The sequence below is a fragment of the Zalophus californianus genome, chromosome X (assembly GCF_009762305.2).
Source record: "Zalophus californianus isolate mZalCal1 chromosome X, mZalCal1.pri.v2, whole genome shotgun sequence".
In the NCBI taxonomy this organism is placed as follows: domain Eukaryota; kingdom Metazoa; phylum Chordata; class Mammalia; order Carnivora; family Otariidae; genus Zalophus; species Zalophus californianus.
This window is the reverse complement of record NC_045612.1, coordinates 92,983,755-93,011,160: the sequence shown is the minus strand read 5'-3', so window position 1 is coordinate 93,011,160 and position 27,406 is coordinate 92,983,755. Positions and strand designations below refer to the sequence as shown.

Sequence of the window (27,406 nt, the reverse complement as noted above, 5' to 3'; positions counted from 1 at the left end):
CCAGTTGTACTTTATTATATTGTTACTATTTTTTGGTAATTGCCAGATGAATTAAATTTTAAGTTTGGTGTTTCAGAAGTAAATAAGGTGAATATCAGAAAAAAGGAAAAGCAAAATACATGTTAGTTAATTCAACTGAAATTTTTTTAAATGTTTTTTTTAGACACAATTAAGTTTTAACAAAACCTAATGAACTACTAATAGTATTATTTCCACAGTAACGTGCTTCCAATTTTTATTCTGTATGCAGCAATTAATGCAATTTTTGAAGCATGGCCTGAAAGACTCGGTCATCAGCAAGTCAAATTATAGTGAAAGGTTGCTGCCATTGCCAAATAGGTATGTATTTTCACATAGCAATGTGATGTTTTCACAAACATACCCAGAGTGCATTTAAGAAACCTTGGGCTCTCTGGAGGCCACAGCAGAAAGTATTGGGTGCTGCCCTCCAGTACAGCAGCTCTGACATGAGGCAGTTGAAAACTGTTGGCCGGGGAGTGGTGGTGCTGGGTACAACGCAGTACTAATACAGGGGGACAAACTTCAGGATTTGTCAAGTAACAACCTTCAAAAAAAACCCTTTACCATCTACTCTCAGAAAACCATCGTGACCATGTCAATATAGCACACGAGTCACAAGTAATGCCCACTGGGAAATTAGTCCACTATGCGAACACAGTGGCTTGTTTCTTGTTCTCATTGGCCATTCTTAAATCAAATGAGTAGTTTTTAAAACATCAATAAATGGCCTTAAGAACAGTGAGTGATTGACACATTGTAAAGAAGGCGAAAATCAGCCATTAACTGTAAAACAGAATCTAATCTGTTAATTTGTTAATAAATGACTGGACACTAGCCATCTAATACATGGCTCTAAATGATGGCCATTATTAGTATTTAAACAAATGCATTGCTTTTGCTTTATTTTCTTTAAGCTTACAAATAAAGCAAAACCAGAAAAGTTTACTGGCAACGTGGTCCAACTATTATTAATTTATTTTATTGGCAGATTAGAGCTGGGGCAAATGGTTTCAGGATATGTGCTTTGTAGAAATATCTTGATGACGGCTTTCTAGAAATATCTTTATGATGGCTCTCAGGCCTAGAAGTAAGTTTGAAAAGGTATGCTCTGGGAGATAGGCTGAACATTCCGATGAATGATTGTGATTCTGTAAACTCTGGACTTCTTTACTTATTAAAATGGACAGAGCAAATGAAAAGAGTAATACCTTTTTACAAAGAAGTAAAGCTAGAAGGTATAATAATCTCTTCTTAAAATTGCTGGTGTGAGGCGCACCTGGCTGGCTCAGTCGGTAGAGCATGTGACTCTTGATCTTGAGGTTGTGAGTTCGAGCCCCACACTGAGCGTAGATTACTTCAAAATAAAATCTTTTAAAAAATCACTAAAAAAAAAAACGCTAATGTGGAGAATGTTAAAGGAATCATGTCTAAATACTGCTGACAGAACTCAGCATTAAAGAAGAAAATGCTGATCCTATGGGATTAGGAGGAGTGAGGTTTAGCGAAAAGGATCATGGACCCTAAAAGCTAGGCAGATCTGAGTCCCAGCTTGGGTACTGCCATTTAAGAGCTGTGTGGTCATGGGTAAAGTTCACAACCTCTTGAACCCTCATTACCTCTTTTGTAATACCGACCTCACAAGGTTACAATAAGGATTATGCAAATGAAGTAATATAAATGTGCCTGGTACACTGCAACTGCTAAATAAGTATTAGTTAATGGTCCAGCCATCTAGCTCAAGGGTTCAATTCTGGCTGCTTATTAGAATCCCCTGAGGAGCTTTTAAAGGAAACCATTGCCTGGAGCCCATTCCAGACCAATTAAATCAGAAGATCTGGGGTTGGAGCCAGGCACTGGTATCCTTAAAAAGCCCTCAAAAGGATTCCAATATGCAGCCTGGAGTGAGAGGCAGCGAGAATCTTTTCTACAAAGCACCCATCAGTGGTAGTCTTGAGATCTCTGGTGCTAAGACCCCTACTGCCTCCCAGGATAGACTGTTTCATTCTAGAACAACATTTCCTTAATAGGAGGCAGCATCTGTCTCTGCAGTTTCTATTCACTAGTCCTTGTTCTGCTTTCTGAAAACACGGATCACAGGGTGAAATCCATCTCCAGGGTGAGGTGCTTGTTTCCTTCAGCTTGCTCCTATGACATGATTTGGGCTTTTGTCCCCTTTTGTTCTGTGGCAGTTTCCAAGTGTGCTGCTGGGATGAAACACTGCATTCCAGGTGAGGCCCTCCCCAGCTGGCAGTAACACCCTTCAGATGAGGAGTAACGGTCTTCATTTAAGACACTCCCTATCTATGAATTTAACCAAAGAAGGGGGTTAGTTTTTGCTGCAGCCGCAGCGTGCTACCGACACAGCAACCACACAGTCCATTGCAATTTCGTTTCTTACTGCAGCTAAAGCCCTTCCTGTACTTGAACTGCTGATTTTGAGATCCGCATGTAGAACTTCGCCTACTCTTCTACTGATTTCCCTCTTTCATTCAGTAAGATTTATTGGGCTGAGCACTTGGTACACAGAGGCAAACGAAAAGGACTTGGTTCATAACCCTAACGGAGTTTAAAATACAGCATGGGAGAAGGAAAAAAAAAAAAAAGAACCACTTACAGAGGAGTCCTTGCAGTCGTTTTGGCTACCTGAGCTCTCAAAATCCTATCACTTGCCATCAAGGTCCCTTTCATCGGGGGCTATGAGAAGTTTCTACCTGAGCTTCTGCAAGCTCCCCACGCAACCACACAATGCAAATTCCTCCTTCAGGCACCCTTTTCCTCTTCCTGGTAATCTAGATCACATTTATCAGCTTCATTTTTTGGCAGCCTGCCATTCTTCCTAGATGGCCCTTTCCTTTTAGAATCTCAGATCACCAGAAGCATGCCTGTAAGTTTCTATAAACGTTGCCGACATCGGTCTTCCTGCAGTTGAGACACAGGACAGACTAGACTTGGTCCTCCTGCCTCCCTTCCCCCAATGACCTGAACTCTGCAGACAGGCTCTTACCAGGGATTACATAACTTCCTCTTCACCAGTTGGTTCCTCTTCCCTGGAATCAATTTTCCCCCTTTGACATTTTAAACTGGAATTTTATCCTCAGTGACATGGTTTCTTCTCGATCAAATTATAGATAGAAGTTTAAGAAAGGCTAAGTTCTTCCAAATGTTTTTTCTCTGTGTACCATGCCACATCAAGAAGTTACTGTAATTCAAATCCACTTTACATTATAGCATTCAGAATTTGAATGCACATGCCTACAAAAAACATTCACTGAGAGCAGGATCTTGGTCTTGTTCACCTTTGTTTTCCATGTAGTATTTAGCCAGGTGTGAAATATTTACTAAAATGAGATTAGTCCAAAGGTTTGTTTTTTTTTTTTTTAAAGCTAATTTTCATGGAGCACTTTTATGTGCTAGGGTTAAGTTCTTCATACACATTGTGCATTCCTACAGATAAGAAAACTGAGGCTTAGAAAAGATTAATTGGTTTGATCAAGGTCACAGAGTTAGTTAGGTCTGATTTTGGTAACCTTGCTCTGAACACCTTTATGTTACTTCTGCTAAGATGCTGCTGTAGAGAAAAGGGGCAGTCGCTCTAAGAAAGGAAAGGGATGAGACCTCCTGGAAACTTCTCTCCTTGTCTTCTAGCTCCTTATGATGGCCTCCCAGGCTGAGTTCTTCATAGCAATCAATGCCCAGGAAAGGGCCAAGAACAGGTAGCATTATTAACATTCTCTGCTGCCACAAACAAGTGGAATCCACACTCTATCTCTTGTAAGGTTCTAGCAACAGTTGCAAATTACCTAACCCAGGGCATAGTAAGCTGCAGTTAGTTATTTCAAAATCCTGGAATGCACATCCTGTTTTCCATCTAACTATCACTCTAGGTTTCTAGGTCAGGAGACTGCTTGGCCTAACTGGCGGCCGTTGCCACCTGACTTGCTTTTGTTCGCCTACTTTGCTCTCCTGTTGCAGTGTTAGAATAGTCTGCTTAAGGAGGCAGGTGCTCTGCTCTCTTGGTCTTTGTCCGCCTGCCCTGTAGGCAAATGATTTTAATACACCCAACTGGGTCTTAGGTTGCAAAGGAAGACACTGAGGACTCTTTCCTCTATTCCCACCCTGGAATGGGACACTGACACAGTTTATCTGTCCTATGCCGTGTGGTAGCCCTTGTCAAAATGAATGACTGCCATATCTAAGGGAAGGCGTCAAGGCAGGAAGCTGGGCAGGGGTCAGCAGTGGGCCCAGCTCACTCATGGCTGTAACTACCTTTAGGGAAATTGACCCTTATCTGAGCAGTGTGAGCTGTCATTTCTCTTCACCTCCATCTCTATTCCTATAACAAACTCCCTATGGAAGTTTAAATAAAACAAACCTTGAACGTATAGTGCAGCCATAGGAAAGGCAAATGACTCGATGTTGCATTCTGTTGTAGGAAAAATCTGAAGACACAAAAGCTACACACGAGGAACATGTCATTTAGCGCCTCCGCTTTTTGATCCCTACACCGGACAATGAGAAGTCACATGGTAACAATGCTGAATGCTACAGCCCGCAGTTGGCCTTCCTCCTCCCAGAAATGCAGCTTTATGGCTAATCGCAGCAACCAATTGCTGAACCCCTCAGGAGACCCAAATACTACTACTGCCTGTTCCATGGATGAGAAACTACTTTCTAGCCTGTTAACAATATCCTACTCTGTTATTTTCATCATAGGACTGGTTGGAAACATAATTGCCCTCTATGTATTTCTGGGTATCCACCGCAAAAGAAATTCCATACAGATTTACCTACTGAACGTAGCCATTGCAGATCTCTTACTAATCTTCTGCCTGCCTTTCCGAATAATGTATCACATTAACGGGAACCAGTGGACACTCGGTGTGATCCTTTGCAAGGTTGTGGGAACACTATTTTATATGAACATGTACATTAGCATTATTTTGCTTGGATTTATCAGTTTGGATCGCTACATAAAAATTAATCGGTCTATACAACAGCGGAGGGCAGTAACAACCAAACAAAGTATTTACGTTTGCTGTACAGTATGGACAGTTGCTCTGGCCGTATTTTTAACTATGATTACTTTAACCCTTAAGAAAGAAGATCATAATTCCACAATGTGTTTCCATTATAGAGAGAAGCATAATGCCAAAGGAGAAGCAATTTTTAACTATGTTCTTGTGGTAATGTTCTGGCTAATTTTCTTACTAATAATCCTTTCATATATTAAGATCGGCAAGAATCTACTGAGGATTTCCAAAAGGAGGTCAAAATTTCCCAACTCTGGTAAATATGCCAAAACAGCCCGAAATTCCTTTATCGTACTTATCATTTTTACTGTATGTTTTGTTCCCTATCATGCCTTCCGATTTGTCTATATATCTTCACAGCTAAATAGGCCGTCTTGCTATTGGAAGGAAATCATTCACAAAACCAATGAGATCATGTTGGTTTTCTCATCTTTCAATAGCTGCTTAGATCCAGTCATGTATTTCCTGATGTCCAGTAACATCCGCAAAATAATGTGCCAACTTCTTTCTAGACGATTTCAAGGGGAAGCGAGCAGAAGTGAAAGCACTTCAGAATTTAAACCAGGATACTCCCTGCATGATACATCTGCTGCAGCTAAAATTCAGTCTACTTCTTAAAGCACTTGCGGTAAACACATTAAAAAGGATGAAAAAATACAACCTCTTAATTCCTTAAAGAACTAAAAATTATGAAACAAAGTTCTAGCATTTGCAAAGCTCAGATCTGCTCAAAGCTCTTTGCTTACTTGTGATATTTCATTTGCTTAGTTATAAACTATTTCAAGGGAAAGAAAAGCTTATACTTATCACTAGATTTTAAATCTGTATGTAAAGTCTTTTCAAAGTATGCTGTTAACACTCTTAACATAGATTACAGAGTTAACTGAAATTTATGGTTTTAACAACAGAATAATTGAAATGCCATGGTTTTTCAAGTCACTAACGTAGTTACTCAAAATCAAGCACTTAATACTAATTTAAAGTGCATTTAAAAAGTAAGTTAAATGACTGGCGGACTGACAAAAATGTCAGAAAATGCATGTTCTTTCTCATTTAAAAAGCCTGTATAATTTGCTACTGTATTCATTTATGCCTAAACCTCTATAACAGATGAAATAATAAATTCTAAGTATAAAATGAAATCACCCATTATCTATCACTCTTTAGATCAAATAGAAAGAATTTAAATACTGTACAGTAAAAATCAAACAACAGATGAACTAAGAATTTGATAGCCTAGCAATAAGGACTTGAACCCACACCTTACTTAAAACAGATTTATAAGTGACTCAGCCATCTTGGACCATGCTCTGATAGAGTAAAATTGAAAACAGGCACACCCTATGAGCCACCAAGTCTGATACTAGGTATACATCTGACAGAACCACTCAAACATGTTTACAAGAAAACTTATACATAATGATGCTCAGTGAACTATTGGTTCATGATAACAAACAATTGGAAACAACCTAAGTTGGGTATCCATCAGCAAAGGCATAGAGAAATAAACTGTTCACAAAATGGGGTATTATACCGCGCTTCAATGAAATGAACTACACCTGCATGCATCAACATGGAGAATTATCAAAAACAATGTTGAATAGAAAAATACCCCCCAAAACCCAACTGCAAAAAGGTATACACCATGTGAAATCATTTATGTAAAATACAAAACCACATGAAATACCATATTCTTTATGGATCTATAGATACGCAATAAAAGTATAAAATGTGCATACTATCCACAGCATAACACACCAACTTAAAGTTAATGGTTATAGCTGGAGAGATTTGAAGCAAACACTGCAAAATGTTAATGTCTGTTAAACCTGTGTGATAGTACTTGGGTATTTGCTTTATTATTTTTGGTATACTGCTGAGTGTTTGAAATATTTTATAATAAAGGAAAGTTACAGATTAGAATTAAAGGGAGCAAATTCTGAAATGTTCATGTATGCTCAAAATTAACTGGAGAGTAAGCTCTAAGAGAAAGGGCTCGTATTTAGCAAGGGCTCCTGGGAACTTAATGTGTTGCAAGGCACACAGGTGACCAATAGGTATCTGTTGAATAACTGAATGAGTGAACGAATGAGATGAGTGAGAAAGGGAGGGAGGGAGGGAGGAAGGGGGTGCTTAACAGAATTGAAAAACTGGGTGTATTTTATTTTTTCCTAGTCAATGTATCTCGATATAGCTGCATTGGACATCATATGTTGTAATCAGGAGATGTAATTAAGGCAACTGTTCTTAAAAGTTTGTCCAGCATTTATTCAGTTTTTTGGTCACACACAGAACCAGAATGCCATTGAGTAAATATGTAAAAGCTATTATGACAAAGTCCAAGGATCCATTCATAAGTTTGTCACAGAGTAGGAGAATTTCTTATAGTTAGAATAATTCTTCAAACTTCAGGTGGGCCAATGGCTGGGGAATCAATGTTAAAGAGTATGAAGAATTTTGTTAGGGTTAAATTTATTTTAATGAGATTTGGCTTGTATACAATTAGCGCGCAGCCATATATTAGTAAGTGCATGCTATTCATTGAATAAAGACCAGGTCAAAGCAGAATTACATTAAAAAAAAACAAGAATCATTTGAGGATAAAAATGGAAATTTGCAGAAAAATTAGTGGCTCAGAAAAAATTTATATTACTCTGCACTGACAATGTTAGCAAATACCACCAAACTGAAATTTGGTATTTCTGTTTGTATGGTTTTAAAATATAACAATACTAAATTTTCCCTCATGTTCTCAAAGGTAAAAAAAATTTTTTTTTACATTACTGGTAAGCATTTTATATCCCTACATGTCTCTACTATAAACATAACAGCCTGAATGGTTAAATTACATTGCGTGTGCGCACACGAGTGGGGGAGGGGCAGAGGGAGAGGGAAAGAATTCTGAAGCCACGGAACCTGACACAGGCAGATCCTACGATCCTGAGATCATGACCTGAGTGGAAATCAAGTCAGACGCTTGGGATGCCTAGGTGGCTCAGTCAGTTGGGCGTCTGCCTTTGGTGCAGGTCATGATTCCAGTGTCCCGGGATCGAGTCCTGCATTGGGCTCCCTGCTCAGTGGGGAAGCCTGCTTCTCTCTCTGCCTGCCGTTCTCCCTGCTTGTGCTTTATCTCTCTCTGACAAATAGATAAAATCTTAAAAAAAAAAAAAAAAAAGAGACTCTTAACTGACTGAGCCAGCCAGGTGCCCCACACAATGGCATTCTTTTAAAAAAAAATTAAAAAGTACATTAATTCTTGGTATAATATTTGTGGTAAAATAAATTTTGATAAAAGTCAATCTGAGCTTAAGTTTATAATGGATTTTGTTTATTGATAGAAGTTTCACTAATAACGTGTCTTAGAGTAACCTGAATCCTGCAAATGTTTGTAAATTTTTAACATGCTACTGACTTACTGAATTTAAGGCTATTTGTTATATATCATCTTTTATTTCTTACTGAGCGTTAGTGTTTGCAAGCAGGAAACACTTGTCCCTACATCCCCCAACCCGACGTTTAGTTCTAGAAGCATTTAGAAAAAGGAAATTCCCAAGTATATACATATCCTCACCTTGCAAAAGATACTCAGAACAAGTTTCTAAATAGCATCTCACATACGCAAAACTAAACAAGGGCAAAATTAACTGCCTGGCTGCCAGACTGAGACCCAATGCTGAGTATTGCTGTTCATTTTGGAAAAGTATTCGGTGCAGAGCTGGGTTTGATGATGGCTAACTTTCTAGGATCAGGTCAACAGAAAAAGGAAATTTTGTTCAAGTACAGAAGGGTTTATTTTCAACTTCTTTTTAAGATGGATTCTTCAGTCCTGCCAGTATAAAAGTAGAACTAATAAAATTATAACTCTTTGAAGCAAAGTCTTACTGAAAGTTACCCACAAGAGAAAAACAGCATGAAATAGAGTTCTCCCAACAGGCAACCTGGATTTTGCCAAAACATATTAACAGGCTATTTTTTAAGGTTTTTTTTTTTTTTTAAAGATTTTATTTATTTATTTGTGTGTGTGTGTGTGTGTGAGAGAGAGAGAGAGAGAGAGAGAGAGAGAGAGAGAGAGAGAGAGGAGAGAGGACATGAGCAAGGAGGAGGGGCAGAGGGAGAGGGAGGAGTGGGCTCCCTGATGCGGGGCTCAATTCCAGGATCCTGAGATCATGACCTGAGCCGAAGGCAGACATTGAACCAACTGAGCCACCCAGGTGCCCTAGGTTTTTGAAATATGAATGGAAACTTATTTTACCAGATATTAAAATATATTCTTATCTTTCAATAAGGAGAACTCTGTGCAGCAGATACAAGGATAAGCTTATCACTGGAACAGAATACACATCTCTAAGCAGACACTCAATGATACAGGAGAAGATAATATGACATAATTAATGTGTCTCAACAGAGTAGGGGCAGGAACAATCAGAGGGAAACCTAAGATTCTGTTACTCAAGATGTGCTAGAATCTTGCAAAATGGGGTTAAGTGGATTTTTGAAAACCTGAGTGAGTGTGACAAACTTCCCTCCCTCAGAAAGAACCACTACAAATAAAGGGAGACAACACGAGAAGCATAGGGGAAGGAAGGGATGGATTAATAAAAAGTGCTGTGCTTATTAATCAAAAGTCAGTTTACAGCCTCACCTGTCACACACAAAACATTATGAAGTGGATTAGACTGTTAAATGTAAATAATGGAACCATGAAAAGATTTAAAAATAGGTGACTAACTCATCTATATATGGGAAAGAACTTCCTACTAATAAAACAATAGAAATAACTATAGGGAAAATGCATAGCTTATTTTTTTTTTTTTTTGTCAAAACCACACACAAACATAAACGCAAAAGCAAGAGTGGGAAAAACATTCACAACAGACGTGCGTGACATCTATGAGGAGAGCCTTTTAGGTCAGGCACCAACTCCAGATGCCACAACTTGCCAAGAAACTTCTATTTTTCATCAGAAGAAAGCATTCGAAACTCAGAATGTAATCTGAATTGTGTCATCTCAGATGAGATAGAAACCAAGGCATACTCTCACGTTGGCTGAGGCCACGTCTTTTTTCAGTCTGGTTTGCAGATGAAGACAGGAGGGCTGGCTGGGGGGTGGTAACAACAGACTCAGAGCTGGAAAGGAAGTGCTAGGTTTGTCCTAACCTTCTGCTATGCCTCTTATTTCCCCCCTTTCAAGTTCACATGCAAGAAAATGAGAAGCAAAGTCAGAGATATTTATATTATAAATAGAGATATTATATGCGCCTTTACACTGTTAGGCACTGGACACACATTATCATCATTTAATCTACACTGCAGTGGTATAAGGAAAACTACCTTTTACACAGGAGGGGATGTGAGTTAGACTCTGACTCCATAGACATTGTCTCCACTAAGACAATGCTTTTTTGTTTTCATTTCCTTCTGCCCAAGCCCAATGGTTAACTACTGAGATGTCTTAAAAACAAAAACAAAAACAAAAACTATGTATTTGGGACAAAAATTCTGCTTATCACTCATCCAAACTGTGTGAGGTCAAAAAGCCAAAATCTTAAAGACTGGTTTTCTAGCTGTGGCACATTTGCACATTCCGGGAAAGCTCTGCCTGAAACATGGACAGTAATCTTGTACAAAAGCCTACAGGCTGAATGGGGGAAAAATAGTTTTAGAGCACCTCACCCTTATTAATTTTGCTTCTGGCCAAGGAAATGCATCAAGAACCATCCTAAGATGAGATTTGGAAGAAGTTTCTAATTATAGTTTGAATATAGGTGTGGATGATACATAGAATCTCTTTTTGCTTTGGTAAGTCATACAGTTATTGCAGGATATACAGTCAACTGTTATAGTTCTACTCTGGTGGGGTCATTCCATGTATCATCTTTTTTTTAGTTCTAAAACATTTCAAACATCCAAAAGAGGGGGAAAACACGATACAGTAAGCAGCAAGCACCCATCACCCAAATTGAACAGATGTTAACACTTGGCCCTATTTGCTTAACTGTTCTCTTGTACCCAGACATAACCCCCAAAGCTAGATTCACTAAAGCTCATCCTGAGGTATCCTCTTCCCTGAAGTTAGTAGTATCATTCTGATGTGCATTTTTATACTTTTATAACACAGGTATATATAACAATATGCATTAGTTTTTGTTTTTAAAATGGACATAAAGAGTACCTGACTACTACATCCTTTTGTAACTCTTTCACTCAATTTCTGTTTATATTGATATATGTAGGTCTCATTCATTCATTGCACTGATAACACAGTGTTTCACTGTGGGAACAAACAATAGCTCAATTCTCCATTTCACTGACAGTGGGCCCTTAGGTGGTTTCCACTTTTTCACTATTAGAAACCATGGTCTCTTGCACACCCTGTGCACATGTGTGGAATTTCTCTATGGTTGACACCTAGAAGTAGAAATGCTTGCTCATAAGGGTATGCGCATCTGCAATTGATCTCTGTTGACAAACCGTTCTCCAAAGTGATTTTACCAATTTATACACCTCTCCCACTAGTGAGACATGAGTCTAGTGAGACATGAGTTGTTTCCCAATACTTGGTTTTGTCATATTTACTAACTTTTGCCCATCTGGTAGGTGTGAATGGCATCTCCCTGTGGTTTTAATTTGTGCTTCCCTGATTACAACTGAAATGGAGCATCGGCTCATGTTTTGTCCCCCCCCCCCGCCCCCATTCAGGTTTCTTCTTGGGTAAATGGCCTGTTCATATCTGGGCCTCTCCCCCCTTCCCCCTTAATTAGTTGCCTCTCTTTTCGTTTCTTTCAAATTGTTGAAATGGCATGTATTCTGGATACTAATCTTTTGTTGTTTATATGGTTGTTAATCACTTGTATGGGTGTGGGCCTTCTCCTTTCCTTACGGTTTCTTTTGCCAGACACCACAAGCAAAGTAAGACGTTTTCTCTTTCGCTTGAAAGAAACTTTCTAATAAAAAAATCTAGATAAACCCTGGCCTTTTTTTTTTTTTTTAGAGATTTTATTTATTTACTCGACAGAGAGAGACACAGCGAGAGAGGGAACACAAGCAGGGGGAGTGGGAGAGGGAGAAGCAGGCTTCCCGTGGAGCAGGGAGCCTGATGCGGGGCTCGATCCCAGGACCCTGGGATCATGACCTGAGCTGAAGGCAGATGCTTAACAACTGAGCCACCCAGGTGCCCCAACCCTGGCCTTCTGATACACAGCTCTCAAAGACCACGCTAAAGAATTTGCAGACGGAGAATGAGATGATGTAGCCTTAAAGCAGAAGACTAAAGGAAAGACATTACAGCAAAAATGTGTGTGTGTAGCTTCAGAGAGCAAAAGCTGAAAGAGTATCGGTGAAGGATGGGAGTTGCAAGAGGTATGTTTCACCAGATCGTAAGAGAGGGTTTTCTAATAATTATAGATCTCAAATGAAATAGAAAGCCGGTGAGTTATTTGTTAATCGAAGCGTTTCAATATAGTATGGATCCCCAGCAGGCTGGGAAAGTAGCAAAGTATTTCAGGCATTTAATAAAGTTTGGATTAGATGTTCTTTAGATCCCGTGAATAGAAATTTTGGGTCTTGCAGAACATTCACTGCCTCAATGATTGGCAAGCAGGGGCCACCTGCAATCCTGTTGTGCCATCATATGCTAATGCAGTAATGCCCTCAGGGCTACTCAGACAAGTGCGCGTATGGTGGGGGGCTGCTTGATGTATGGTCACTGGTCCCCACGCAGTTTCCCTCAATCTTCTTTTGTAGTGAATTTGACCTATGTCTCTTGCTCAGCACGTAGTAGGCTAGAGAGATTGCTAGAGAGATTGTTTAAACTAGATCTAAAATGAGTTGATGGATTCTAGGAGCTTTGTGACATTCATGTTAGGTGCTTAGGTTTCTTTGCTTTCTTACTGACCCGTGGTTTTGTTCGGTAATCAGAGTGCCCAAATGGGTCACCACACTGCATTCTGAAATGGGGACAAGGCACCTTTGCTATAAACCAGGCTCAGTAGCATGAACTCAGGTGGGAATGGCAATCACTCTAATGGGTTATATTTTCAAATTTTATCCAATGGCAAACTTCTGGACCAAGAGATTTTAATGCCTTCCATTAATACCGCTGGCAATAATGCCATAGGCCCTTTCCTGTTACAGACATTTCCTTTCTAACAGTTCCTGCCTCTTCTCGTGTTCTATTACTAAGACTTTCTAGTACCCCGGTCCCCCACCTCTGCTTTGTTCCTTTCCTGTACACAGCAGCACCTCTTTCTCTTCCTCAATTCAATTTTTGCCATTTTCCTACTTTCTCTTTAAACTGCCTTTCTCACAATTTAGTGCTGTCTTCTCTTGTGTGTCCCCTGATCTGTCAGAAGCAGAAATGCTGCAAGCTGTTTGTACTCACAAGAAAAACCCTGTTTCCTCTATATTAAAAAACAACTTTCAGCTGGTTGCAAAGGGAACTGATGAGGTTTGCATGCATGTTCATATTCAGTTCCCTTTTGTGGCCAGTCTTGAAAAACACTGGAACACACAGGTCAGCTTGTGTTGGGGGCTGATTACAGAGGTCCAAATATATGTGGCAACTAGTGAGAGAGATCAGCTAAGTAAGTAAATGTGGGTCTCATGCTCTGATAGTTTCCATTTATGATCCTGCAAATAAGGAAATCTTGAGTAGTGAGTACAAACCAGCGTGGTGGTGGTGGTGGTGGTGGTGGAGCTACCAAAGGGGTGAGCTAGACTAATTGTCTTTCCACATCCTTCTAGGCTTTCATATTGGAGAGATCAATGAATTTATCCAGCTTTCAGGATCACACTAGCAGAAACAGACTTTTCTTCTAGTTTTACTGAAAAGCTAGATTAATATTCTGGAAACAGAATGAATTCATGATACTTTTGATGCACTTTGTAATATAAGAAATAATCAAAACAAAACGACAGTAACCTCAACTTTTCTTTTTGAAATATTGCCCAAGAAGCCATGAACACTGAGGTACACATACTATATTAACCCCCAAGGAAAGAGCCAATGCAAATGCATTTTCAGGGAAAGACATAAAAATCTAGTTAAAACGTTACATTACCATTGCAAGCACATTAAAAAATGTGGTGGATTAAAGAGGGTAGATTAAAATTCTCCGCAGCTCCCATTCAGAGGTGGAGTCTTTTGCCCACCTCTTGAATCTGGGCAAGTATGTGACTTGCTTTGAACAATAAAAGGTGGTGGACGTTGTAGGACATCTGAGCAAAACCTTCAGAGGCCTTGCAGCTTCCACTTTTGCCCTCTTGGAAGCCTGAGACCAACACATTATAAATAAACCCAGTAGAAAGATCACATGGAGACGGACTATCATCAGCCTGCACAACCATCCCAGCTGGGGCTCTAGACACAAGACTGAGGCCATCTTGGACTGCCCAGTCTCAGCTGTGCTGCCAGATGACTAAGCTATACATAGCTGCATGAATGACTCCAGGTGAGACTGACAGAAGAACTGCCCAGCTGAGCCCAGAACAAATTACAGAATTGAGAGTGAACAAATGGTGGTTGTCCTAAGCCACCAAGTCTGGGGGTGGTCTGGTATGCAGCAAGAGATAAACGATGCATATAAAATATAAACAAAAATTATGCATACTACTTCTAAAAAGGCAACAGTGAATACAGTAAGTAATTCATTAACAAGAGAGACAATGCCTTGAATTATTTTACTTGAAAGCTGTGTGTGAGAGGAAGAGAGAGAGATACTGATTTGCTAAACCACTGTAGGGTAGGGAGTGGCAGGGTTATTAAAGACTTAAACAAACCATGTGTTCTCAGAGATAAAAACAAGCATAAGCTCCCCCCTGATGGAGAGAAGGGAATAACGAGGCAACCGATTAGGGGGTTTCTTAAATGAAAGGATCTTCAGAGTGTGTTAAGCTGCCAGGAGGAAGGACTACAGGGGAGAGAACAGCGCCTATACTTTCTTCATTAGCTGAAATGTACTTTAAATTACATTTATTAATAGACATGTTTTCACTACAAGCCTTTCAGTATTCTTTGACTTTTAAAGCTATGTCCATGAATTGCTGTGATTAAAAAAAAAAAAAGCTCAATAAAACTAGAAGATATGATTACAACTTTCACATACTAAAATGTAAGACTTTATTTTTTACTGCTAGGATGATTGTAGTTGTGAGTGTTTTACAAAGGCGACTCTTGTGATAATCGCCGGTACAAAACAAAAAAGTCCCCAAAGGCCATATCCTGTTAAAGGCAGAATGAGTGGTAATGGGTTTTCATCTTAAGGACAGAAATCCTTGTCCACACAATTACTTTTACTCTATCACGTTTGACGTGTTTTTCAGCTAGTAAAATAATGACGTTTATCATTCTGTTAGAACTTAAAAAAACTAAACTTTTAAATGGTTTTGAGTTTCTAGCTGGAAAACAGAGCAACGTGGGCAGCTTCTGCTTCAGCCTTTAATTGCAAGAGAGGTTTAACTAGGGCTGGTAATACACTGCCCTCTGCTGGCCAAAGCACTGCCAAAGGCATGCGTTGCAGACTTAGGTGCGAACATTTAACTGTGGTTTTTCTTTTTTCCAGTTTTCTCTACCAGATATTTCTGGAGGTATGGCACTCCAGAGAACTTATGTTTCCTGGCCTCGATGATTTATTTGTTGGTTTATTAAGACAGTACATTTTAGGCTGGTTTTTGATGGAGGACAGGGAAGAAGAGAAAATATGGTAATATTAGAAGCTATGCTACAGATAGCACTGTTTTGAGAATTATCTCAACACCAAGACTTGTTTAGAGTGATGCCTTCAAGTGACTACTTCAAAGCTAATATATCTGCGTCCATCACGGTAAGAACTAATTTAGGCGAGGATCATCAATGAATGCTAAAATCAACTGAGTGAAAGGAAAACAATACATACTCTCAAAATAGGACCTTCTGATTACTTACCAGTTACAAAGGCAAAAAGGTACCTCTACAATGGGAGAGTTGGCAGGAGTTAATAAACTTCCAGACTGAAAACTGCAAACTGGTATATAAGTGAGATATATTTTTGGTCACTGGGGATACTTGGTCACCATACCCAACACAATAAACCAGATTCTGGCGGCAGCTAAGAATATGGGCTCTGAAGTCACACTGCCTGGGTCCAAGTCTAAGCCCTACGCTTTCGCAGTTCTATCACCATCGGCGAGTTATTTCTCTTCTGTGGGCCTAAATCTCCTCATCTAGTAACTGATAGAATAGTATCTAGCTCAGAGAAATTTTAAAAATTGATCGAAAATATGTAAAAAGCACTTCAGTGGCTGCCATTTATAAGCCTCCTAAAAGTGGCTCTCAGGAAAGCTTGTTACTTCAGTACTTTGGGCTCTTAAGAGGAAATGAACCCAGATACTAACGGTACAGGTGGTAAGACCTCAGGTACCCAACTGCCCCTTGCCTTCCCTTCACATCTGTTTTTGCCCCCTTGAATAAGGACAGGAAGTGACATGGAGCAGGGGACTTAACCTCAAGACAACTGTATCTAGAAATCCAAAAGAAATGATTGGTAATAAACTGGCCAGGAAACCTTGGGCTTGGGAAGAAAGGGACAGTGGTGAGAGTTCCAGGGAACTGATGTGGGATACCTTTTCGGTTCCCCAAATCTCACTGCAATCTGAGGTGTTGTTTCCCAGGGCAGAGGTGTAGGGATGTATCTTCTACCTGGGGCAATATGATGGCCTAAATTATTTTTAGAATTCTATCATCAAATGTTTCATTTTCAGAAAATTTTCTATCTACTTTTGGCTTTTCAAAGAACCTTAAAAAAAAAAAAAAAAGCTTTATTTGAGAGAGAGTGGGAGAAGCAGGCTCCCCACTGAGTCAGGAGCCCGATGTAGAGCTCTATCCCAGGATCCTGAGATCATGACCTGAGCCGAAGGCAGACGCTTAACTGACTGAGTCACCCAGGCGCCCCTCAAAGAACCTTAAAAAAAAAAAATGGTAGGTTCTGAAGCAGGATATGAATTAAACTTAACTGACTCAAAGATGTTGAAATTCAAAATCTGACTGTCCTCAAAAAGATTTCTGCCTCATCTAATCCAATGCTGAAGTTTCTTCCCTTTCCCAAACCTAATTTCCCATCTACTTCCCTCTGCCGCCTCAGAGGGCATTCCAGTTCTTACGACCGCCGCCAAGACTGCTACAGTGTTATTGGGGTGTGCAATTCTAGAAGACCATGTCTATCTGGTGCACAGAAACCTATATAAAAAGACAAAGCCCAAGGTGAAGTATAATGAAACTTCGATTAGTAGGTCCCTTTATGTTTTGTCACTGGACCTTCCTTACAAAGCTAATCACTTTTCTGCACGATTATAAACCTTCAAACTCTGGACTGTAATTTCTGCTGTTTTAAAAATAGTTCTTGAGGGAGATACTTCCATGATTTGCTGAGAAATCAGCTCTTCAAAGTAGAAGTTCTTGAGACCCTGATTAAGGGTGGGACGGCCGTAAGTACTGCTACTCACAGTAGCAGCAAGGACCTGCGAGCCGTGCAGTGGAGATGGGGCTGTGGCCAGACACCACATCCTGAAGGGAGCAGGGGGCTCAGTGAGCCTTGAACAACCCACAGCTTTGAGTAGAAGGTCTGTGTTTCACTCCTCCTAAAGGTAACCACTGCCTTGGGTGTGCACTGAACTGGATAAAAGGCTTCCACTGCCTCCCACCCCCCGACCCTGCTCCTTTGGAGAACCACTTATCTTTCGAATGTGATGTTCTAACAGACTATGTGAGGCCAATCTGCTCTTTCTGCACACCGGCCTCCCGATGCCCTGAACTGCTGACTGGTCAGAAAGAGTACTCAAAAAGGCTAACTGCAGCCAGCTTAGACACCAGCCTAAAATAACTGTCTAGTTGAAGCAATAAAGTTCAGGCATGAGTGATGTGTCTTGTGTCCTCTGGGTTCTGGCTCTGATGGAAATTGATAAGGGACCCTAATTCTGACCTCTATAATCCCTGCGAGTCAGGAAAAGTCTCGTACACCTTTGCTGTATACAGCTCCCCATAGGCTGTCAAAATAAATCACCACATGCCTGCCCTCTGAACCATTCTTACTGAACGACTCCAAATGGGTTCTGGGGCCAGAGTGAAACATTCGCTTGACACTCACACAAATATCTCCAAAGCAGGAAACTTAATACAAGGCAGGGCTTAAATTTTTTGGGGGGTGGGGAACTACTCTAACACCTCAAGAAATAAATCATAAGGGTCAGAGCAGAACACCCAGGGGATCAGTATTTGGCAGATGATGTAGCAAGGAATTAGAAGTGTTGGACAAGAGGATTTGCACTTGGATAACAGAAGCGGAACTTTGAAGAGGGCATGGATGGGAAAGACAAATGAGAAACCAAAGAGAACTACCGGTGGCCTGAGTGAGGAAAAGTCCAAGGGGCCACTTGTACACAGCACTTGTAATCTTCAATATGTCTACCTGACAAGTTGTATTTTGGTTAATTTTGTATGCTCTGACATTTACGCTTTTCTACCAGTTGTAGTATTTCTTAGAAAAATATAAATTAGAAAATTCCTTTTATTTCAGTTAAGGAATTCAAAAATCACCTCAATCAAAAAGAATTTATATTGCTATCAATGGGATACAACTTAGCTTAAAGTCCAAAGCTTTCAAAAACTAGAAAATTGTACTTGATTCCTCCCATAGTCAATTCTGCTACATCAGAGCACAGGACGGGAAACCCTGTTTGAACAAAGTAAAAAGTATCCAAAACTGGACCCCAGTTTACTTACCATAAGTACCACCAGGTACAACTAACTGACCCTTGAGAAAGGCCAATAATTTCTGCTTTCAAAGGCAGAGAATGAGACTGAAAAAAATAAATACACATGCTTTCAAGTTAATTTACTAGTTGTGTTGCCTTGGGCATGTTATTTAACCTCTTTGAAACTGAATTTCCTCACATGTGAAATGGAACCTCTACCACCCACTGTTAAGAGTTCTTATATGTAAAATGCCCTGCCCAGTTCCTACCTAGCACAGAACTATAGCTTAGCATGTGTTCTCTTTCCTTCTAGTTCCTTGACCTTCCAGAACCATTATGATTCATGGTTTTCTCCTTTTTCTAATTTGTAGAGCATTTAAAGTCTGTATCACACATCACACATTATTAATCTGAATTCTCGGCTTGCTTGTGGAATCGCTTTTGAATTTCCGGAGACCCTATGTTAGCTTGTGGCTAATATACTTCTGTGACTTCCACACACCACTAGAAACATAGTAGGAACTCCAATAAATATTCATTAAATGAATTGCACCGTTTAATACAGAGCACTAAAAATCAAGAGACAGGAAGATATGACAAAACGTACACCCATCCAGGCATTCTTGCTCGATAAATGATCAGCTGCCTGACAATCATTTTCAGAAGTACTTTTGACTCTTCCCTGGTCCAATGGTTGACTGACATCCTGTGGTAGCCAGCTTCTTAGATGGCTCCCAGTGATCATCACCTCCTGCTATTTACCTCTTCATACTGAATCACTGCTGGGTCCGTGTGGCCGAGATAATGTCACAGCAGAAGTGACAGTGCTGACTTCAGAAGCTACATTAAAAAAAAGACTGCAGCTATGGTCTTTTTTTCTTGAATCACTTGCGCGCGCTCTCTCTCTCTCTCTCTCTCTCTCTCTCTGTGTGTGTGTGTGTGTGTGTGTGTGTGTGTGTGTGTGTGTGTGTGTAAGTGAGTCACCATGTTGTGAGGACAGATGGCTGCATGATCTTAGGCAACTTAAGTGACCTTTCTGAGGTTGTTCTCCTTAACGTTTAAATTGAATATATTTCATACTATTTATTTCACAGGGTATTGTGAAGATGAAGTAAGACATATAAAACACAGACCAGGATGCCTGGCACATAATAAGCTTTCATTAAGTGTGGGTACTACTGGTGGTGGTGGGAGAAGCTGCAGGAATTGACTGGATGTGAGATGTGAAGGAAACAGAGGAATCAAGGATAATTCCTAGGTTTTTGGCTTGAATAATGAGGAGGTGATAGTATCATTTACTGAGTCTGGGGACAATGGAGGAAAGGTAGTGGAGGGCAAGGGCATTCTCTCTCTCTCTCTCTTTTTTTTTTTTTTTTTTTGGCTAAAGGTGCTTAAGCCTCAAAGTGGTAATATTAAAATGATCTCTCAATCACTTATAAACAGTATTCCATTTCCATTCTTCTCTAAATTAATTCAAACCGTTTTTTTGTTCTAAGTAATTCCTTCCTGGGACATGTGAAATTACTGAAGTAAAAATGATAGGAGTTCCAGAGAGGCCAAATTACTCTGCAATCCATGGCCATGTAACCCCAGACGAGTCACTGTTCTTAATGAAATGATGGCAAGCGTTACAAAGATGAACAGCAGCAGAACAAAATCCACTCAGGTAGTTCTCACTTTTGTTTTAGAGAGAACAATTAGCAAACATTAGGGAGGATTTATGCAATCAACATGAAAGAAGGTACACACTGGGGATTATGAGAAATGGCAAGGTCCTCCTATTAATCTTAAATGAAGATTTACTAATAACTGAAGTGCTCAAGTTTGATGAAATTAGATTTCTGTTCCCATTCTCAGACCCCCCCCTCCCGGTGGTTTCACTACACAAGGGAGGGTAGCATGTGACACAAGTCTGGCTCCTCAGCTGTACACTGAGCTTTCACTTAGTTACCAGTTCAGACTCATTAAACAATCTTATATATAAAACTGGATTCTTTATAGCATGATGTAACTATTTATTTTATCCGAGGAATATTTGGTCTTCAGATTCTGGCACTTTTCAGAATTCTCCAAATCCATTATGAAATGCTCCAAACAATGTACACTACTTTGAATCTGAATGGGGGACTCACAGGGCAGTTGGAAGTAGAATGGGTTAGTTCACTTAGTAACCAAGTTGGGACCTAAACCCCTGACTTACAGTGTGCTGCTCTGGGTCTCACTTCTTGTTTTGTTTTGTTTTTTAAAGATTTTACTTATTTATTTTTGCGGGGCGGGGGGGGAAACACTAGTGGGTGGGAGGGGCAGAGGAAGAAGCAGACTCCCCACTGAGCATGGAGCCTGATGTGGGACTCGATCCCAGGACCCTGAGATCATGACCTGAACTGAAGGCAGATGCTTAACGACTGAGCCCCCCAGGCACCCTGGGTCTCACTCACTCCTTTATCCTTAAAACGAAGGGTCTGTACCCATAGATGATCATGAAGTTCTATTCCAGCTCTATGGTATCTAATTCTAGTAAGTTGTTACTGGTAAGAAAACTTTGGGTTTTGTTTCCTTTTATTCTTGATAAAGATGAACTGCAAATAAACTATCCACAAGTGATTTTACAGACAAGTTTGTACCAATATTTTCTTGGGTGACTATGAAGTTGTTCCCTCTACCACTGTGATGTATAAAACCAGCTATGGGGACTAAACCTTTGAACTCAACTTCAGCCAATCATGCTAATATAAAGCTACTGAGGTAGAGCTGGTTCATGAAATAATCATAAGGAAGTACAATATATATATATTGTCCACCAACTTCCTCCCACCACAGAAATAGAGAAATGAGGTTTTTTAGAGGTAGTTGCTACATTTACCATAACTATTGAATTTCTTCAATACTCTGTTTAATTTCCTTTTTCCCCCCACTGTAGTTGGTGTCATGATCACACTGACTAGAATTGAAAGATACTGGATGGTCGGAGAATTTTAAGTCTGAAATTTAGCATCCCTGCCCTGAACAACAGAGCCTTGATTGGTGTAAACTACTTGCGCAGGTAAGACTGATCACTTACTTTTAGCTTAAAAGTTAACCCTATAAAAACTCTAACAGGACTAAAATGTTTAAATTTTGAAAACTGATCATCAGAGTCTTTCTCCCTCCTTTTTGTTTGGAAGCATTTGCTAGTGTGAAATAGTAAAGCAAGGCGACAGTAATAGGTGATGGCAGATGCTGTCTGAGGTGGGCTAGTTTGAAACTAGGGGAATACAATCTGTGAATACAGAAGCACCATTAGCTTTTCAGATTTTAGTATATAATGCATTATCTACACAAGGCAGGGGTAGTGTTTTTCTTTACTAGCACCATAAAAGGAAGCTCCATTTCTTTCTTTTTTTTTTTTTTTAAAGATTTTATTTATTTCTTTGAGAGAGAGTGAGAGAGAGAGAGCACAAGCAGGGGCAGAGGGAGAGGAAGAAGCAGGCTCCCCATTGAGCAGGCAGCCCGACGTGGGGCTCGATCCCAGGACCCTGGGATCATGATCTGAGCTGAAGGCAGATGCTTAATGGATTGAGCCACAAAGGCACTCCAGAAGCTCCATTTCTTATATAAAAATCTACTTGGATTGAATAAATTTTTTGTGGGAAATAAACTGGCTTATTTCACTCTCTGACTGGTTTTTAAATCAGTCAAGGTACAGATTAGGATTTACATATTTACAACTGGTAGTACACTAACTGCAACCAGATTCCAATTTGCTGGGCTGCACTGGATTCAGACACAAACTCTCTCTGAAGCATCTGGACGGTTTTCTAAATAAAAACTTCAAAGAAATAAAATGATAGACACTGGTAGACATTAGTGAAGGGTCTCTGTATTGGAACCTAGAGACATTGTACAGCCCTCAAGCTTTCAAAGTCATTGTGTGGGGATTGCTTGGTTTAAAAAATTATTTAAAAACTTTAACAGTGTATTTGGAAAAAAACCCTCCCTATTTCTGTAATCCATGATGCAAAACTTAAAATGGCAACTGTGAAGAGGGGTAGAGAGTGAAACAGCTCTGAGGGGCTGGGGGCATATAAGAAGGCAGTGTATGGCATCTCAGAAGGCAGATGCACAGCAACATTTTTGTGTTTATCAAAAGAAAGACTGTGATTTAAAAAAAGATTTAAAGAATCCCCACTCTAGATTTTTATAAACGAGAATGTGGTACCTAGAAAGCTATGGTGATAAACACAGAGAAATGTGGCACATTCTGAATAGAGCTCATGATTCTTACTTGACCAGAATCCAATAACTTGTTATTCCCACCTGAAAGAAATAAGGAATGAACAAAATAATGAAAAAGAGTTTGTATGTGACTCTTCAACACTTGTACCATCTGATGCAAGAAAGATTAAAAATAAAAAAAAAAGGAAAGATTTAAAAATATGACATAGGGGCACCTGGCTGACTCAGCTGGAAGAACATGTGATGCTTGATCTCAGAGTCCTAAGTTCGAGCCTCATGTTGGGTGTAGAGATTACTACAAAAAAATAAACTTAAAAACAAAAATAAGACATAAAAAAGCAAAAACCATGCCTGCATTTATGCTGTGATTAAAATATCTTCTAAAAAATCATATTCTCTGAAAAACCAAGGTACTAAAATTATACAAAAAGACACATGAGGGCACTCTAACCAACAAGCATAGCAACTACAGTTTTGACATAGAATTTTAAAGTAAACGTTTAAAAAAAATTGAAGTATGGTAGTTTAACATTAAATATTTGAAATAGGAAATTACTGATGCCTTTTGGTAAATATCTTGGGATTTTGGTGTCTATCCTTGGTCACTATACTTGCCTTCTGTTCGATTCAGGATCTTGTCTGAGTGTTTGTATAGGATTAAGTTTACTTCTGAAATACGAAATGAGACTATTCTAATGGTACTAGATTATAGAGAGGTGCTTTAACCTCATCATGAAAAGACACCATTTTGAAAAGTATTTATGTACAGTTTATGTACAATTAAGGTGATAATTTAAATTAGTCTTCTATTAAGGTGGCCACAAAATACTTATGCCAACACTTTCCTTTGGCCAATATGTATTGCTGGCATGTGCCTTAAAATATTTTTATTACCTTTCTAGGCAAAAAAACCAATCAAAGAATGATAAACCTCAGGCCTTTAACTATTTGTATCAAATCTGGTTTTTTAGACAAAGATACTACTCACAATCAAGTCTTTTATTTCCACTGGACGACTGTGATTAGAAAAGGTGAGAAAGCATCTATACTCTCCCTCTCCCTTCAAATACATTTACATTACTTTTATTTCATCCAATGCTTTTAAAAAACTATTCAGTCTAAATACCATCTATAATTTTAATATTAAATATCTGCCATTCTGTTCTAGCTCCTGAGACAAAATTCCAAGAAAATCTGATATAAATGAGTAACAACTCAACATGTATTCAACCATCCAGGATCTCTTCCATGGCTTTGCCAATCATTTATGCCTTCCTTTGCATCATTGGTCTCTTTGGAAATTCTCTCTCTCAATGGGTATTTTTAACAAAAATAGGCAAGAAAACATCAACGCACATCTACCTAGCACATCTTGTGACAGCAAACTTACTTGTGTGCAGTGCCATGCCTTTCATGGGTATCTATTTCCTGAAAGGTGTTCAATGGGAATATCGATCCGCACAATGCACGGTGGTCAATTTTTTGGGAACCCTATCCATGCATGTAAGTATGTTTGTCAGCCTCTTAATTTTAAGTTGGATTGCCATAAGCCGTTATGCTACTTTAATGAAAAAGGATTCAGTACAAGAGACCACTTCGTGCTACGAGAAAGTATTTTATGGCCACTTACTGAAAAAATTTCGCCAGCCCAACTTTGCTAGAAAACTGTGTGTTTACATATGGGGAGTTGTACTAGGCATAATTATTCCGGTTATCATATATTACTCAGTTGTAGAAGCTACAGAAGGAGACGAGAACGTGTGCTATAACCAGCAGACGGAACTAGGAGCCGTGACCTCGCAGACTGCAGGCCTCATTGGAACCACATTTATTGGATTTTCATTTTTAGTTGTACTAACATCATACTACTCTTTTGTTAGCCATCTGAGAAAAATAAGGACCTGTACATCCATTATGGAGAAAGATCTGATTTACAGTTCTGTGAAAAGGCATCTTTTGGTCATCCAGGTTCTACTAATAGTTTGCTTCCTTCCATATAGCATTTTTAAACCCATTTTTTATGTTCTACACCAAAGTGGTAACTGTCAGCAACTGAATTATTTAATTGAAATTAAAAATGTCCTCACCTGTCTTGCATCAGCCAGAAGTAGCACAGACCCCATTATATTTCTTTTTTTAGATAAAACGTTCAAAAAGACACTATATAATCTCTTTACAAAATCTGATTCCCCACATATACAAGCCTATAGTTGACTTCTGAATAGAAAACACCACCAAATAGAAAAGTGTTTATATGGCTACTAGGGATACTGAACTACATGATTAACGGGTCACAACTTGCTTGAAAGCTTGAAAGAAAACCTCTTTGGTTTTAGAAATAATCATAAAATTCACTTTATAGCTCTACTAATACTGCAAGTTGAGATGGCAGAGACTCTCAGAGGCAAGTCAAGCATGTTAAAAGGGATCTCACTGCATATGAAAGCAACAGACCATCTTCTCTTTAAACTCAACTGTGTATGCTTTTATTTAGAACACAACAGGTCATGACTGTAGGATAAAGCAGCAAATGGTTTATGACTTTTCTGCTTTCTAGTAGGTGCAATATAAGGGCCCATCTATGGCTAGTGTTCTGTTGGTAACTTTAAAAATGAGTAAAAGAAAAAAGTGAATCAGAAATTATCTCGCTTAAGTCCTATCTAGATGTATGAATAATAGAGTGCAAAAATCCAAGGTTTTATAAACGCATTATCTTGTATCATCTGCTTATGTTACTTCAAGAAGTAATATTCGTTGAGTCCAGTATTTATTAAGCTGGTGTTTTTATAAATATATTTAAATATTCGGGTTAGGCTTGGTCAAAATAAAGAGCAAATACAATGTCATTATATGCCTATCTTCACCACATCTTGTAAACTTCCCTCTGTACTCAATATAAATAATGTGATTAATGACAAACAGTACCTGGCATGTAGATATGTTCAATTAATTTTTGTGAAAACAGATGAATGAATAATAAGGGCAGTATAATAGTATTTTTGTTGAGAGACTGGTCTCTGGAGTTAGATTCCCTGGGTTCGATCCTAGCTAAACCTCTTATTTAGCCAGACAATCCTCAGTAAATTACTTACCCTCTTAAAGCATTAATTTCATCATTTGTAGAATGGAAAAATGCTACGTAGTTCATAGCTACTATTATTAAATCAGATGATGTTACTATTCTGAGTAGCTGTCATTCACTAAGCATTGTTATGTGCCAGGCACTCTGCTCATATGCTTTGCATGTATTTTAATCATCACCACCATAAAGCATGCCAATTTGCTGATGAAAAAACTGAAGTGCATAGCTAAGTCACCCCAATTTTCTCCAATACCTAAATAAATATTTAAACAGTAAGCATTTCTCAGTCATTTCTTTCTTTCATGTAGTCTTGTCAGGAAGATAAATGATGGGGACTATACTCTGTGCTATATACAGTCTAATTAAAAAAATTTTTTATGTGTTTTATTTTCCCAAAAAGATCATAAGCGCCTTTTGAGCAGTAGTTTGCTTTCAATTTCTACACCCATAGCACTTGCATTCTCTGCTCAGATAAGAACCAGACAAAAACAGTTAAATGAAACTGAAGCTGAATAAATGTTAATGGTAACCTGTTACTTCATTAGAGACTGCCCAAAGACTCATTTATTCTCTTCGTGGTCATTTTTTCGATACTCGGAAAGAAGTTTAAAGTAAGTTCACATAGCACTTCCAAGGCTTTAATCTCACAGCATGTTTTGTTCCTAAATTAAAAATGTAGAAACAACACACTTGTACAGATTCCCCAAGAGCCATGTGTTCAATGCCACTAGAGGTTTTTCTAACACATCTGCATAATTTTCATTAAAAAAGAATAGTTCAATGCTTAACTGAGAGAAGAAAATGTTCAGAAAAAAGTCTGAAGAAAATGCACACTGGCTTCAAATGTTTACAGTGTACATCTATTCTTTCATAGCAGCGATTTGATCTCTGGCGGATTAATTTGCAGACACAAAGGCAGACCTGGGAACTCTAGGTGATTCCCTAAGTGCTGGCTGTAAACAGAGGTGTCCAATCACTGCTTTCATTTTACGTAAGTGATACAGTATTAAATCTCACTATATAACATATATATATATATACACATCCTCTAAAAATCATTATTAAAAACATCACTTCACCTTGCCACAACTTTAAGTAAAAGATACAAAATATTATCAAAGTAGAGTTTCCTACATTTAAAAAAGGCAGGAAAAGAGGTATGCAATTTCTCTTTAAGTTACTCATTCTGACAGAAAACTCCCATTTTAATTCTGTCCTGAGCTTATTATCACTGTGTTTACCTTCACACCACAGGCACTTTCCTGAACAGGTAATTGTAAATCATGTTGAACTTTTTTGTGTAATTGACAAAGTGGCCACTTAATATCACGGT

The 27,406-nt window shown here is 39.0% G+C and overlaps 3 protein-coding genes across 15 annotated transcripts in view; 2 read left to right on the top strand and 1 right to left on the bottom strand.

The window, feature by feature from the left end:
* CASK (calcium/calmodulin dependent serine protein kinase) overlaps positions 1 to 27,406 on the bottom strand; it is a 357,703-nt gene that overhangs the window by 148,639 nt on the left and 181,658 nt on the right. The gene's annotated exons all lie outside the window — the stretch shown is intronic.
* Positions 315 to 26,338, top strand: GPR82 (G protein-coupled receptor 82). Its single transcript, XM_027608011.1, has 6 exons — positions 315 to 339; positions 4,454 to 4,547; positions 5,253 to 5,307; positions 21,697 to 21,819; positions 23,963 to 24,022; positions 24,160 to 26,338. The coding sequence occupies exon 6, from the start codon at positions 24,195 to 24,197 to the stop codon at positions 25,203 to 25,205; it is 1,011 nt and encodes a 336-aa protein (XP_027463812.1). The 5' UTR covers positions 315 to 339; positions 4,454 to 4,547; positions 5,253 to 5,307; positions 21,697 to 21,819; positions 23,963 to 24,022; positions 24,160 to 24,194; the 3' UTR covers positions 25,206 to 26,338.
* Positions 4,500 to 7,128, top strand: GPR34 (G protein-coupled receptor 34). Its single transcript, XM_027608010.1, has one exon. The coding sequence runs from the start codon at positions 4,533 to 4,535 to the stop codon at positions 5,667 to 5,669; it is 1,137 nt and encodes a 378-aa protein (XP_027463811.1). The 5' UTR covers positions 4,500 to 4,532; the 3' UTR covers positions 5,670 to 7,128.

Bases quoted from the DNA above. Each gene is read 5' to 3' on its own strand.
- GPR82 (XM_027608011.1), top strand. From the start codon at position 24,195: ATGAGTAACAACTCAACATGTATTCAACCATCCAGGATCTCTTCCATG.
- GPR34 (XM_027608010.1), top strand. From the start codon at position 4,533: ATGAGAAGTCACATGGTAACAATGCTGAATGCTACAGCCCGCAGTTGG.